We start from the raw sequence: 16,197 nt of genomic DNA, 5'->3' as shown, positions 1-16,197 counted from the left end.
AAGAAAAAACCTCTTCATTTTCAATTCAACTTCAAGTGCCATCGAGCATCCACAACAAGTGTTGATAAATTAAAATAAATCATCAGTCACAAATACCACAAGCACACCTCTCGGCTCGGTGGTATCTTGGTCTGGAATTTATGAATCACCTGAATCAACTCGTAAGAGAGAAGACCCGCTCGCTGCACAAAAGACGAAATCGAAAGTTATTTCTTTTCCCATTCAGTGTTTATCGTTTAGAGGAGACTTGTTCACTCGAACTAAAGTGCTGCTCGTCGTCATCGCATCATCATCAGTCGCGTCGCCGTCTGGAGTTCTTCTTGTAGCCTAGTCGCACAGACGAAGAAGACGACCCACTTGTGGAAAGATAATAATTATCACTTTTATGTAACTCACCACCGTACCGCACCGACCTGCTTGCTCTCAAAATGTGACTTGGATCGCCGAATGACCTGCGCATCGCAGTCACGGTTGAGGTAGGACCTAGGCTGGCGTTGGAGGTCTGGTTGTGGAGAGAATTAACAGCCGCTGGTCGGCCCTTACCAAGGAAAGCAAACACCGTCGTTAATGATAGGCTGGCGACTGCTTCACGCACATTAAGCCATCTTACAAGCTAGGTTTGTTTGCATGCATGCATATTTGTTTGAGCTACTTGCTGCCTGGTCGATGGTGGAGAGCATATTTTCTCGGTTTGTTGATTGACCCGTTGGTTATTGTTTATTGATGACGGGAACTTTGTTTTTACAAGTTGTATAATACACGCTGGTTATGACTTGCGAGAACCGATAGGATATTTCTTGAACAGCAGCTCTCCTGCGTAACGCCAAAGATTTTGTAGAAATCAACTCTTCAATACCATTTTTCTCAGTTTCTCCGTTGGTTTAAGCTGGCAGATTACATTCTTCCTTGAGAGCTGGATCTTTCCCCCTGCCTTCTGCATCGAAGCAGCTGGTCTACGTTTTCGCGACTTTCAGATGCTCATAAAAGTACTGCTTCCACCTTGCAATAACCTAACGACCGTCTGCCAAGAAGCTCCCGTCCTCACCCCCGCACAATTCGACTCACGGTCTGCGTTGAGGAATGCGTTAAACTTCTGGTAGAACTTCCTTTACATCTGACAGAAAATCATATATGACGTTGTATCAGATAGCAAGGTGGAGGCCATGTGAAAACTGTTCGTATATATCGTTCAGTTTTGAGATCCTACTGAACATCATATCAGGTCATATGTCCAGATAGCTGATAGTGGTAAACACGTGCTAAGGGCGACGAGTTCGATTCCTGGTTGATCCAGGAACTTTTCGTAAAGGAAATTTCCTTGACTACCTTGAGAATATGCGGGTCGATATACACATGCAAAATGATCATTTGCAGAAAAAAATTTCAGTCATTAGCTATAGCTAATATATGGAAGTGCTCAAAAAAGTTGAGCAACAGGCTTCGATCCCGTTGGGACGTTACTCCAAGAAAAAAGAAAGTTAAGAGTGATCCAAAATGAAAACGATTAGTTTATCTTAGATTGCTTTGCAATTAAAAATGAATATCAAATGACGAAGATTACGTCGATAAAACCTTCCCTTTTCTTCGAGCTGAACAAAGCTTTCTCTTGAATGCGAAAAATGTAACCTTCTCGATTTAATTCAATGTCGGCAAATTGCATTTCAGCTTGGTGCACGAAAGATGCTCCGAAAAACAAGTGAATTTTCCATTGCGTCTAGCGTTTGCCAATTAACTTGCGGCTTCTTACTATCCATAAAACATCATTTGCACATTAATTAACCCATTAACGCCCGAATTATGCCACAATCACAGTAGATGTCTGGTTTTATCTGGAGTACCTCAACCCTTGTTTTATAACAAAGTTATTGCAGTCATTTAAACGGAAATCTACGGTGAAATTTTCGTTTTATTACACAGTGGGGCATAAGCACGTGAAACGTTGAAAAAATATTTTTTTTTTATTTTTTTTTTTTGCGCAGCTACCTTATTTCTATGAGCTATGTAAATCTATTTTAGACGACTGATCATAGTTAACCCTAAAAGGGATACCTTCATGGCCTCAGGCTTGTCACCTCGCTGAGTGTGTTCCATCAAAGACGAGCTCTGAAAGGCGCCTGGGGTCCAATGGACCCCAGGTTTCCCTTTTAGGGTTAATATTCTCCTAATAAACAAAGTTACAGTTTGAAATGTTCCAGATATAGATTACATTAGTAATAAATAACTAAAACAATCTGCTAGTAGCTTATCAATGGATAGTTTTCAACAGTTTTTAGGCATTACAATATGCATCATTTTTATAATTTCTGTATATAATGGGTTGATATTCGGCATTCTAGTAGTATATTCTGCCCACCGTATCCTTCTGGCTTTGCGAGCACGTGGCTCACCCTCTCCCGCCACACACCGTTATCTAGTACAGAGCGAAAGATTACCTTAGCACTCGTCATCCGAAAACTCCAAATATTTGCAATAGGCCTTTTCAGTTGACAGGTCCGCGCATGCCACTGTTTACAACTGCCGAACAAAGGCGCAAACGCTAAACTGTCATTTTCATAGGAGAACTGTCAAAGGCCCGAGAAATCAGCTGATTTAAGACGTCAAATGAAAAGGCCTATTGTTCTTTGAGCTTGGTTTATGTTTCATTTTTATAAAGGACCACCTTATGAGCGTTCTACTCATCTCATTCTCCCGCGCAGAGCTATGGAAAATCATGAACGAAAACGGTTTTCCTAGGAAGCTGACCAGACTGATTAAAAGCAACGATGGAGGGTGTGCAAAACTGCATAAGGATTCCGGGTGAACTATCCAGTTCATTTTTATCTCGCCGGAGACTGCGACAAGGTGACTGACTCTCATACCTACTCTTCAACATCGCTCTGGAAGGTGTGATGCGACGAGCCTGGAGATTTTCACAAAATCCGTTCAATTTGTGTGCTTTACGGACGACATGGACATTATCGCCAGAACATTTGGAACGGTGGCAGAGCTGCACAGTGTACACCCACCTGAAACGCGAAGCAGCAAAGGTTGGACTGGTGATGAATGCCTCAAAAACAAAGTACATGCTGGTAGGCGGAACCGAACACGACCGGATCCGTCTGGGTAGTAATGTTACAATAGACGGGGATATCTTCAAGGTGGTGGAGGAATCCTTCTACCTCGGATCCTTACTGACGGCCGCCGACAACGTGAGCCCTGAAATTTGGAGGCGCATCATCAGCGGAAGTCGGGCCTACTACGGGCTCCAGAAGAAACTGCGGTCGAAGAAGATTCACCCACGCACCAAATGCACCATGTACAAAACGCTGATACGACCAATGGTCCTCTATGGACACGAGACATGGACTATGCTCGAGGAGGACTTGCAAGCACTCGGAGTTTTCGAGCGACACGTGCTAAGGACGATCTTCGGCTGTGTGCATAGGAGAATGGTGTGTGGCGGAGAAGGATGAACCACGAGCTCGCTGCACTTTACGGCGAACCCAGCATCGAGAAGGTGGTTTGGCCACCGGGAGGATATGATGGGCAGGGCATGTTGCAAGAATGCCGGACAACATGTCTGCAAAGTTGTTGTTCGCGACAGATCCGGTTGGCACAAGAAGGTGTGTAGCGCAGAGAGCACGATGAGCGGATCAGGTGGAGCGTGACTTGGCGAGCATCCGGCGTGACCGAGGATGGCGAACGGCAGCCACGAACCGTGTATTATGGAGAAATATTGTAATTCAGTTTTAACTTGAACTTGTTGTTATACTAAATAAATGAATGAAATGAATCAACATCTCATTCTCATCTATCTCAGCTTCTTCCGAAGCTCACAGTGGAAACAATTTACACTGATGATGCGTGATCGTATTTTACGGATCACGTAATTTACAGCTGTGGTTATATGGACCAGAGTCCTTTATGTAGTTCTAACGGGAAAACATAAACCAACCCATTCATCATCGGATAATAACTCTCCTGAACGAGCACGAAAAAGAGAGGAGAATGGAAGACGGTACCACATGCTTTATTTCCCACGGTATTAGCAATACTTACTAATCTGCGAATAGACCATTGTGCATTCAAGTCTTCTGGCCTCTAACCAAATTGCTGGGCGCTAGTTGATCAAATTACGTTGAACTTATCTATCTATAGCTATTTTGCATGAAGCCGACCAATCAGTAGGTCGGCTCCAGAGGCACATTCGACCCAAACGAATGTCTTTGAGATGAAAGTCACAATGAACCGGAGTAAAGATAACAAATTGATAGCACATAGCACGTTTATCAAAAATTACGTTATCATTAGTTCAAGTTGATAACTAACTATACATATTTTGTTCAGTATTATATTTAATAAAATGAGACGGCTGTTTGATATCTAGCTGGTTTTGTTATCAATTAGTAGCCATGGAGTTCTATTTCATCGTAAAAACAACTTTATCAATATTTGTTCAGAATTTTTAGAGCCCACTTGCGCCACCTAACGGATAAACCCAGAACCAACTAGTTCACTATCCTTTAGCCCTTGATGTACTGATCAACTTTGACGACGTCGAAATTATTCTATATAGCCTGATTGTCGAGATACATAAGTTCAGAATTTTTAGGGCTCACTAACGCCACCTAGCAGATACACTTTGAACCAACTAGTGCGCTATCGAGTAGCTCTTGATGTCCTGATCAACTTTGCCGATGGCGAAATTCTTCTATGTAGTCTGATTCTCGAGATACAGAAGTTCAGAATTTTTTGAGCGCACTTGCGCCACCTAGCGGACGAACCTACAATCAACTAGTTCACTATCGAATAGCTGTTGATGTCCTGATCAACTTTGCCGTAGACTAAATTTTTCTATGTAGTCAGATTCTCGAGATCTCTCTCTCTCTTCTTGGCGTAACGTCCTCATTGGGACAAAGCCAGCTTCTCAGCTTAGTGTTCTATGAGCACTTCCACAGTTATTAACTGAGAGCTTCCTCTGCCAATGACCATTTTGCATGCGTATATCGTGTGGCAGGCACGAGGATACTCTATGCCCAAGGAAGTCAAGGAAATTTCCTTTACGAAAAGATGCTGGACCGACCGGGAATCGAACCCGTCACCCTCAGCATGGTCATGCTGAATACCCGTGTGTTTACCGCCTCGGCTGTATGGGCCCTTAGATTCTCGAGATACAGAGGTTTAATTTTTTTAGGACTCACTAGCGCCACCTAACGGATAAATCTAGAACCAACTAGTTCACTATCGGATAGCTATTGATGTTCTGATCAACCTTGCCGAAGATGAAATTCTTCTATGTAATCGGATTCTCACGATACAGAAGTTTAAATTTTTTAGGACTCACTAACGCCACCTAGCAGACAAACCTACAATCAACTAGTTCACTATCAGATAGCTGTTGATGTCCTGATCAACTTTGCCGAAGACAGAATTCTTCTATGTAGTCTGATTCTCGAGATAAAGAGGTTTATTTTTAGAGCCCACTAGCGCCATCTAACGGATAAACCTAGAACCAACTAACTCACTATCGGATAGCTATTGATGTCCTGATCAACCTTGCCGAAGACGAAATTCGTCTATGTAGTCGGATTCTCGAGATACAGAGGTTTAAATTTTTTAGGACTCACTAGCGCCACCTAGCGGATAAACCTAGAACCAATTAGTTCACTATCGGATAGCTCTTGATGTCCTGATCAACTTTGCTGAATACATTTTTTTCTATGTAGTCTGATTCTCAAGATACGAAGGCGACAGTATTGGCAATGGCAATGTTGACGAAACACCTGTCGAAGCACAATTTTTCGTGATCACTAGTGCCACCTACTGGAGCGAATACGTACTAAATTACGTACTATCGAAGAGTCCTTGATCTTCTCAACAACTTTGCTGAAGACACCAGTCTTCCAAAATGCTTCATTTCTCCGCAGTTATCGCAAAAGTTACTGATCTATAAATAGATCACTGGGCGTTCGAGGCATCTGATCTATAAATAGATCACTGGGCGGAAATGGGTTAATCGACATCTATTCCATTCGCTACTCTCCTTCATTGCAGCAAAAATACATCTGGACCAGCGGCCGCCAGTGCGACTTCAAGGGCTGTGACCGACCGGATCTCCAGCCGGTGTCCGTCAACGGATGGTTCTGGACCGCCGAGCTGCAGAAACTGGCCCCGGCCAACGTGCGCAACCAGAACGACTGGTCCGAGCAGGGAGGAATCGGCAAACCGCAACCGGACAACCGCGAGCTGCTGCAGGGCGGTGCCCCCGAGAACTGCCTGGCCATCCTGAACAACTTCTACAACGATGGAGTGCACTGGCACGACGTTGCCTGCCACCACGTGAAACCATGGGTGTGCGAAGAGAACGACGCCCTGCTGAAGTACGTCAAGTACACCAACCCGGGACTGCGCATCTAGAAAGCTTTCGTGGGAGTTTGGGGAGTTACCAAAATTTATTCGCCGTTCTTGAATCACGTTAGCTTGACATATGCTAACCGCATGTTTCGGGTGACGCAAGAAACGATACAAACTTTCTCACGTAAGATAGTGTTAGAAACGTGCTAGACTTTAAGATTGAGACTCAGAGAAGCATCATACGCATACGACTGCCAGTTTAGGTTCATGGACGAAGAAGTAAGTAGATCATTTGCTGTTTTCTGTCATCAGTTGAATCTTATGATTTGAAATTTTTAATGATTTTATATTTATTGAATAAAATTTTGAAAAAACTACCAAAATCCTAGAAGTGTTTATGAGAAAGAATCGTCTGTCCCATCCAGTGCTGAAAATTTCATTTCGTCATATCTAAATTCAACCAACTACAGCTCATTTTAAAAGCTGAACCTGAGAATATGGTATATGAAAAACTTGTGCGGCTAGACCAGCTCTGCAAAAAGTCACGGAAAAATCGTTATTTTTTGAACATCTAAGGTAAATGTCGCACGGACTTCCTTCGAAAAATGCCAATGATATTCACGGTGAATATCATTTGGCATTTTTCAAAGGTAGCCCGTGACATTTACCTTAAATATTCGAAAAATAGCGGTTTTTCCGTGACTTTCTTACAGAACTGGTCTAGCCGCACAAATTTTCCTTATACCATATTCTCAGGTTCAGCTTCTAAAATGAGCTGTAGGTGGTTGAATTTAGATATGACGAAATAAAATTTTCAGCACTAGTCCCATCACTTAAAGATATGGAGGTATTATTATAACATGTGGTTATGTAGTTTTTTAATTCAGCCGTTATGTGTCCGGCATACTTTTTGCTTTTTTCTACACCGTGCTTTTTAAATGGGCGCTGGGTACCCGGGTACCCTGTTGGGCACATAAGGGTTAAACAAAAAAAGCTTATTAGATGGGTCGCCTAAGGATAGATCACCATAACTTTGTAAATACAAATTGTATTGGTTTGTATTCGTCCGCTACTCTTTAATACACTTGTTAGCTATGCTAAAAGTCCATAAAAAGGTCATTGAATACAAAATATGATGTTAAACAAGCAGTTTTAAAAAGTGATCGATTTTACGCCGTGAAAAAAGTGCGGGGCAAGATGGGTCACCTTTTAAGTAATTCACATTTTCTCAACGAAAAACGTCAAAATATAAGATTTGTTCCGCATTCATATATGCTCCATATCCATACTGAATAAACAAGACCTACTAGTAAACATTTTATAAATTTATTTGGAATATAAAAAACTTTACGATTTGAGTGGTCCTAAAGCGACTTGAAAATCGATGTTTTCACTAAAAAATTATCATAATTTTATGTTATAATTTTGAGCGTTCATTCCGCTTGATTAAAGTTATTTATGAGATGGTCTTGTAATAAAAAATAAATAACTTTTGAATGCTCCAAAAATACGTTCAAAATTGAAGGTGACCCATCTTGCCCCGCGGCCGTTTATAAGGAGATTATATGGCATGTATCGCATAAGAAAAATGATTAAAAACCATTTTATTTTTTATTTCCAATAAGAGTGAATAATTTTTCAATGAATGCCCCAAACTTGTGTATATTCATGCTGGTCATCTAACAAAATTATTAACATAATCAAAACATGACTAATGCGCCCGAAAATGGCACTGACCCATCTTGCTCCGCCCCACCCTGTATTCATAGCAGCACCTATGGGTGCCGCTGGCATCAAACTTCAAACGTCAAGTTTTTACCCGAGATTCAGCAAATGAACTTTAACCGAGATTTGCACAGCCGATCTCGGCATTCTGTTTTAAGTGTGTATGAATAGGAAACCCAGCCAATATGGGACTGATATGCGATCATAGGCAGTAGAGCACCATCGATTTTCGACAATCTTGTGACAAACGGAATTAGATGTATATATATTAGGGTGCCAATGGAATGTATGGGAAAAATTTGACCATCGAATTTCAAAAACGGGTAGTGCTCAAAAGTTTCGTCTCCTCAAAAAAAGTCCCCATGCAAAATTTCAGCTCAATCGGACATCGCTAAGGGGTGGCCCAAAGCGGTCGAAGTTTGGCTGTTTTGAAACACGAAAAATATCCCAAGGTACATGAAAATTTCGAAATCGAAATTTTTTTTTGATGCCAAATGCCTTAAAAAATCATGAAACGTCGAGATCTGGTGTTATCTCAACAAATTTCATTTTGGAAAAAAATTGACTTTTTGGACTTAGAAAATTTTTGAGTTGGGGGAGTGAAATGAATTTGAAATGGAGGATTTGAATTTAGTTGCTGAAATATTCATAGCAATAGCACTGGAAAATGTCTTATATCATCGTTGGCAACTGCTAGCATATTATATATCATATATCGTTAGGGTGGTTCACTTATTTTGCATTAGGGTGGTCCTTTTTGTAGAAAAATTAAAAAAATAAGATAATAGCATTAAAAATCTCTTATATAACTGTAAGTCATTTTCAATATTGAATATATATAATATTTCATTAGGATGGCTCATTTTTTTTTAATTGGGGTGGTTCTTTGAGATGTAAATTAAGAACAAAAACATATTTCCAGAAAATTTACCTGTAATATTTTTGTATAGTTTGAAACTATGATCATTAGCATGTAACACTTTGTTAAAATATTCCTAGACCAACATGTGGAATGAGCGTAACAACCATTGCGAATTTCTGCTTCTTATGTCCCTGGTTTCTTTTACCAGTAACAGATAGAGCTGACTCTCCTCTATCTGTTAATGGGAAAAGTTTGCATAAAATATTGAGATACGCCCAGGATGGACGAGAAAAGTAAGCATTTGCAATGGTTGTTCCGCAACACAAATGTTGGTCCAGATCTTTATTATGGTTTAAAATAAGGAATAATAAACTGATTTTAAACGTATCCAAATTATGACAGCTTGATAGGCGATGATGATGTGCAACAAAAGTTTTTTGTTTTTCTTTTCTAAAAAGATTCTTGGCCTTGGGCTGCTTCATTTCCGAAAACACAGTTACGTTACTGGGGAAAGAACAACAGTAGGTTGCTTTCTATCTATCTAAACAAAATATACTTTAGCTACAAGATTACCATATAGCAAACAGAAGTGGTGAGTGAACCTAAACTCTAACGTGATAGGACGAGCAAAAACATACAATAATTTAACGTTGGAATTAAACACACGATGACAAAAGAAAGACCTCTATGATCACTGCTCTCCATAATACGAGATAGATGGGAAAAATTATTTATTCACTAAAAATGTTCCTTTACCGACACACTTTTGCGTTACCTAAGCCAGCTCAAAAAAAGTTAGCACAATTTATCGTATTCATTGTAAAAATATATTGAAAAACTGGTTTCTGTCTTCGTGTGCTGCAATTTCAGTAAACTATGACCTTAATTTGATAAAATCAACTCGAATGTTGATGTTTTTCGGATAACCAACCGAAATGGTATGTTTGACATACGTAATGTCTGAAGTTCATAGGCACAAACATGTTTGATAGGATCGCTTTACAGGGCTGTTGACGAAGAAGTTGCCAAAGCAGTACATAAAGGGTTCTTGAAACATCTGCAGTTTTTGGATAGTAATCGCAATATCTTTTCAACCATATTTTGATATCATATAATCCAAAAAAAGTGTCTAGTAAATCCATAATCGAATCAAACAACATTTCTACACTTGAACTGCACTCATTTGTACAAGGCAGTCAGCACACAAAATAATTATTACACAGCGAAACATTTTGTCGTCTCAGAAGCGAACTTATATGTCTCTGACAGTTTTTGGGTCGCTGAATCCGAATCCGGGCTCAGATTTGCTCCAGCACGTCAGGATTTTGAGCTATACCTCAATTTATAGGGCAAAATATGTGATTTTGGGCTTTTTTGACTGAAAGCGATTTGGCATGAAAATTATTTTGTAAAGCAATTAAAGTGTAAATTGGTCGATTAACATCTAAACTAACGGTTTATGCCAAATATTTCGTTTTACCAAATTAAATTTGATAATTTTAAGCATTTTATATTTGCCATACAAGCCAACCTCCAAAACTTGCGTGCAAGTTGAGTAGTCAACTTAAAATGCTTAAAACTATGAAATTTGGTATAGTAAAACGAAATATTTGGCATAAATCGTTAGTTTAGATGTGATTCGACGAATTTACACTTTGATTGCTGAGCGGTTCCATATCATTTCAGCAACGAGTAATTTTCATATTTTTTTATTTGAATGAAACCTTGCATACAAGTCTTTGGGGGAGAAAAAACCCGTTTTGCATACAGTCAGGTTTTTTTTACGCGGGGGATACATACCGCGTAAAAAAACCGCGTAAAAATAAACCGCGTTAATTCAAAGATCCGCGTAAATGAAAACCATGTTTTATAACTTTTGACTCAATAATTTCCTTCTCGATTTTATATTAAAAAATGAACTCAACGAATTATTTTAAGACAACATTTTAAGATTTTGGCCTGTCAAGCCAAGCTATAGTTTAAAGGTTTAAAGCTTTTACCATCATTGATGACGTCAAACCCGACATCAACCTATCATTCACCTATTTTTATTTTGACCACAAAACCCAACATGGACCCAATACTTGTTCGATGTTGGTCCAACAGTGGCCCAACATTCGATAAAAATTGACCCGACTTTGACCCGACTTTGACCCGACATTCGATATTTTTTTCAGTCTGGCGGAATTTTGCAGGGTTTTCTCGTGTTTCGTGCCCAGCTACTCATTCGAGTGACAATGTATTCAAATGATTTTGATTTAATTTGATTGATTTGATAGGTGCTCTGAATGAATGAAATCGTTTTTAACATGAATAGAAGGAAAAATGACAAAAAAGATTTGTTGGTTAGTGTGCAAATGAATGAGATGAAGTTTTGCAACACTGGTTTAAACCGGTTCGTTGTTAAGACTCCATCTCACAGTTGTCGCATAAGTGTCGAAGTACAGATGTAAGTACAGTAAATCATGTTCACTTAATCTTCCATAACTCGCGCAGTTGCCCACCACCGTCAACACCACGCTAATGCTGAACACGAAAAGCAAGATTATTTCAACGTGTTGTACAAAATATAACAGCGCGATCGCTATAGGGTTGATAGTTAAAGGTCACAAAGCATTCTTAGAAAATTTTGGGATATTCCAGGTAATCCTAAGTGTTCTGGAACTCAGTTTTCAAAGTCTATGGCTATGACAGTAGTTTCTCAAGCTAAAAATAGTAACTATACATAATTAGACAGGAATTAAATCAATAATTATTCCAAAACAGTTTTAAAATATTTCAAATCAACCAATTGAACAGCCAGAAATGGACATAATAGACATAATTATCTGATAGATAGATACAATAATAGATATAATAATAATCTCTGGACATAATAGATTACAAATCGTAGATTTGTACAATGAAAAAAGTTCATGTAATCTCAAGAACGGTTTGGATGTCCTTAGACATCTCAACAGATCTGATACTGTCTATTAAACTTAGAGATGTTCAGTCAGTCATGAAAGATTACAAGTCGTAGCTTTGTATTATGAATGATTATGATTATGATTATGATTATGATTATGAATGAATTATCCTGACTGATCTAAAACTGTCCATTGAACTTTCAAAAGACTTACTGGGCATAATAGATTACAAATCGTTGATTTTTATAATGCAAGAAGCTACCGCTGCACCCGTAGAATATGGGATCTAAACTCCAGAACTGTTTGGATGACCTAGGATATCCCGACTGATCTGAAACTGCTTTACAAATCGTTGCTTTGTATAATGCAAGAAGTTACCGTTACAGACGTAGACTTTAGGATCTAAACTCAAGAACAGTTTGGATGTCCTTGGATATCCAGAAAATTACTCTGCATCATATTCTACCTTTTTAATGCTGTTAAGCACCAAAACTACACAGTTGTGCTGAAGCCTTTGCTGCATTCGGACGTGCTTACGTTAAACACCGTGCGCGTTGAATTATCGATTCTATTATCGTGTTGTTTGGATGGCATCTGTTTTGCCTCGTTATTATTGTAACAATGGTTGTTACTCTTCGCCAAAACACCTTCAAAATAGATCTTCGAAACTTTGAAAAGCGTCCGAGTTTTGAAGATGTACATGATTTCATCTTTCGAAGCCTTGCGCTCCGACCGACACAAGTTCAACGTTTGCAAATGAACCACGTTCAGTGTTGTGTGCATGTGAAATGCAATGATCTGGAGACTGCTCTAAAGGTGGTAGAGCAGCATAACGACCGTCACGAGCTTGAGGTAGCTGGTAAGCGGTACAAAGTTCGTTTGTCAATGGACGACGATAGAATCGAGATAAAGGTTCACGACCTGTCGGAGAATGTCTCAAATGCAGACATTGCTACATTCTTCGAACAATATGGGCAAGTCCATACTGTGAACGAAGCGGTATGGGGTAAGCACTTCGCTGGCAGAGGCATTCCTTCCGGAGTGCGAATTGTGCAAATGGTTCTAAAAAACCACATGAAATCCTACGTCACAATAAAGGGTGAACAAACGTGTATATTTCGTATTTATCCCAGCCGGCAACGTGTCGGCATTGTACCCAGCTGGCACACACTGGCAAATCATGCACGGCCAACAAAAAAAGTTTGGCACAAGCAGCGTCCAACAAGATCACATCAACCAACTTGGCCAATCCAACCGTTTCCATCACCCCCTCCGTTGTAACCAGGGGGATGACGAAGGGCCAGAATCAGGAACCCAACATTCGATTCAGCATGGCGTCCAATGTTTTTGTTTTGATTACTTTATATACGGCAAAAATGCGCTTGAAACATAGAAACTGCTTCGCTGCTACCTATAATATCGTGCAAAGTGACAAAGAAAGAGAAACAATCATCAAAAACAACAATTTCGCTTGAAATGTGTAATTTCTGAAATAAGCACTAGCAACACACGAGCCACACACCCGAAAATCAGGAGCAGGTTAGGGTATACTGTCCAGAAAGTGGGTACCAAAACGCGCCGTACCAAAAACGATGATGGGTGAGGCGGCGATGTACCGAGTTTGACAGCTGTGTCACCCCACGGTTGTAACATCCAAGGTTGTAAAGAAGAAAGGCACTGATGAGCTCCAAAATTTGCAACAAAGGCTTCCACAACAACAGTCTAAGCGAGTAGTGTCCCGGGTCGATGATAGATCACCACCACCGTCGAATGAGAGATCGCCACCACGGAAGAAAAAAGACAATAAAGCAGAGCCGGCTGTGAAATCCGTTGTGCAGAATAAGAATGAGAATTCTACCGATGACGACGATATGGATACCACTGAAATACCCGAAGAACCGGACTTCGATGAAGATGCAGACAAGTGGTTCGCATGGATGCAGAAGTATTACAAACGTGTTAAAAATAAAAGTAGAGTTGAATTGTAGTTTTAGTTAATATAAAATATGTATGCTTGGTCGACCTGAATGACTCACTTGAGTTAAAAGGTCGGTCATAAAACAAACAAACAAACCAAAACTACAGAAATATGTATAAATACTCTATAATAATGCTTGGCAAACTTCCAACCTAAAATTAAAAATCCACGTACCTAAATGAAAACCGCGTTAATTAAAAAATCCGCGTAAAAATAAACCGCGTTGATTCAAAAATCCGCGTAAAAAAACCGCGTAAATTCAACAATCCGCGTAAGAACAAACCGCGTTAAAAATCCGCGTAAAAAAAACCTCGTAAATGAAAACCGCGCAAAAAAAACCACGTAAAAAAAAACCTGACTGTACTTTTTTCGCCATTTTGAATCTAGCGTTACTTATGAGAAGGGCCTATGAAAAATGCACATGATATCTTCAAAAAATTGTATCTCGAAAACGGTTTGTCGGATCGGTTTGGTGTCTTCGGCGAAGTTTTAGACAATTGTTGGTGCTATATGAAAAAAATATGCACGGTTTGGTTTTTGTGTTTTGAACAAAAATATAGATTTTCCCTTAAAAGTTACATGTCAATATTTTTTAATTATCCTTATGTCCTTAGTCAGCTATAAGACTGAAAATGCTATCTAGTGCACAGTGGGTTGTTCTGGAGAAAAATAGGTTACAATAAAAAAATGTTTTAAAAAAAATACGATTTTCAAAAAAGCTATTAAGAAAAGTAAAAAAAGTTTGTCATCCTAATTTTATGAAAGAACATCAAATTTGCAAGCAAAAAGTACTTCGTTAACATTTTTCTAAGATGCACCGTTTAAAAGATATTACTGATTTAATATTGATTTTTTTGATAACTTAATAAGTTTTGGCCCTTTTCGGATGTACTCCGTGTTTCTCCAGTTTCAAAAGTATTTTTTTCGGAAAGATTGGAAAATTTTGAGTTAAAATGACACTGACAGCTTAAAGATTCGAGTGAAATTCTCTGCCTTGAAAGTATTTTGAAAAACAAGTTACAAAATACCACTAGATGCCGTGATTAATGAAATAGAACGAGAGGAGAGATAATAATTAGAGAATATCTCATTATAGATAAGTCACCGAAAGATTTGTCGGAAATCATGGCTTGAAGCTATACGAAAAATATTACCTGGTTGAATTTTCTGGAAGAATTTTTTGATCTTAATTTCCAAAAAAAAAAACAAACAACCCTAACGGAAAATACAATACAAATACAAATACTATTATCGTTTTTTTTAATTTATTTTATTACAAAAAGGACCACTTTTATGCAAAACAAGTGAAGCACCCAAAAAAAAAGATTCAAAATTTAAAAATGAAAATAAAAGATTTCATAAATAATTGGTGATACGCCCGGGAGGAACAGGAGAAGAAGAAATTCGCAATGGTTGTTACGCCCTTTCCACATGTTGGTCTAGGAATATTTTAACAAAGTGTTACATGCCAACAAAGGATCATGGTTTTAAACTATACAAAAATATGACTGGCAAATTTTCTGGAAATATTTTTTTGCTCTTAATTTACATCTCAAAGAACCACCCTAATTAAAAATAAATGAGCCACCCTAATGAAATATTATATATATTCAATATTGAAAATGACTTACAGTTACATAAGAGATTTTTAATACTATTATCTTATTTTTTTTAATTTTTCTACAAAAAGGACCACCCTAATGCAAAATAAGTGAATCACCCTAACGATATATGATATATAATATGCTAGCAGTTGCCAACGATGATATAAGACATTTTCCAGTGCTATTGCTATGAATATTTCAGCAACTAAATTCAAATCCTCCATTTCAAATTCATTTCACTCCCCCAACTCAAAAATTTTCTAAGTCCAAAAAGTCAATTTTTTTCCAAAATATTTTTTTTTGAGATAACACCAGATCTCGACGTTTCATGAACTTTTAAGGCATTTGGCATCAAAAAACAAAATCGATTTCGAAATTTTCATGTACCCCTACCTTGGGATATTTTTCGTGTTTCAAAACAGCCAAACTTTGACCGCTTTGGGCCACCCCTTAGCGAAGTCCGATTGAGCTGAAATTTTGCGTGGGGACTTTTTTTGAGGAGACGAAACTTTTGACCACTACCCGTTTTTGATATTCGAAAATTCGATTTTCATTGGCACCGTAATATATATGATGCAATAGTTTTTAGAATATGATTGTTATGGCATTAGATAAACCCAACTGCCAACTACTTGTTTCAATAGTGAAACTATTGATAAACAATCAAAAAACTATTGATTTACAACTATTTTTTTTTTTCTCGTTGATTTCGCAAAATTTGGCCAATTTGCAACAACTTTTGTTCAAGCATTTTTTTCTGAAACGCTGTCTTGGCAAAGAAATAGT

General features: G+C 38.6%; 3 protein-coding genes across 3 annotated transcripts in view; 2 read left to right on the top strand and 1 right to left on the bottom strand.

Moving 5' to 3' along the window:
* The window catches only part of LOC109417976 (uncharacterized), a 36,954-nt gene extending 30,244 nt beyond the window's left edge, over window positions 1–6,710 (top strand). Inside the window, exon 4 of the mRNA XM_029876657.2 lies at window positions 6,034–6,710. Coding sequence (XP_029732517.1) covers window positions 6,034–6,396 — 363 coding nt within the window. The 3' untranslated portion in view covers window positions 6,397–6,710. The remainder of the gene's footprint in view (window positions 1–6,033) is intronic.
* Window positions 1–16,197, bottom strand: part of LOC115254212 (uncharacterized) — a 165,056-nt gene that overhangs the window by 79,676 nt on the left and 69,183 nt on the right. The window lies entirely within an intron of this gene.
* Window positions 1–16,197, top strand: part of LOC134288470 (uncharacterized) — a 90,653-nt gene that overhangs the window by 73,551 nt on the left and 905 nt on the right. The gene's annotated exons all lie outside the window — the stretch shown is intronic.

The sequence above is a fragment of the Aedes albopictus genome, chromosome 2, assembly GCF_035046485.1.
Source record: "Aedes albopictus strain Foshan chromosome 2, AalbF5, whole genome shotgun sequence".
NCBI classification, from domain to species: domain Eukaryota; kingdom Metazoa; phylum Arthropoda; class Insecta; order Diptera; family Culicidae; genus Aedes; species Aedes albopictus.
Note: the sequence above shows the minus strand (reverse complement) of the source record. Positions and strands in the feature narration are given on the sequence as shown.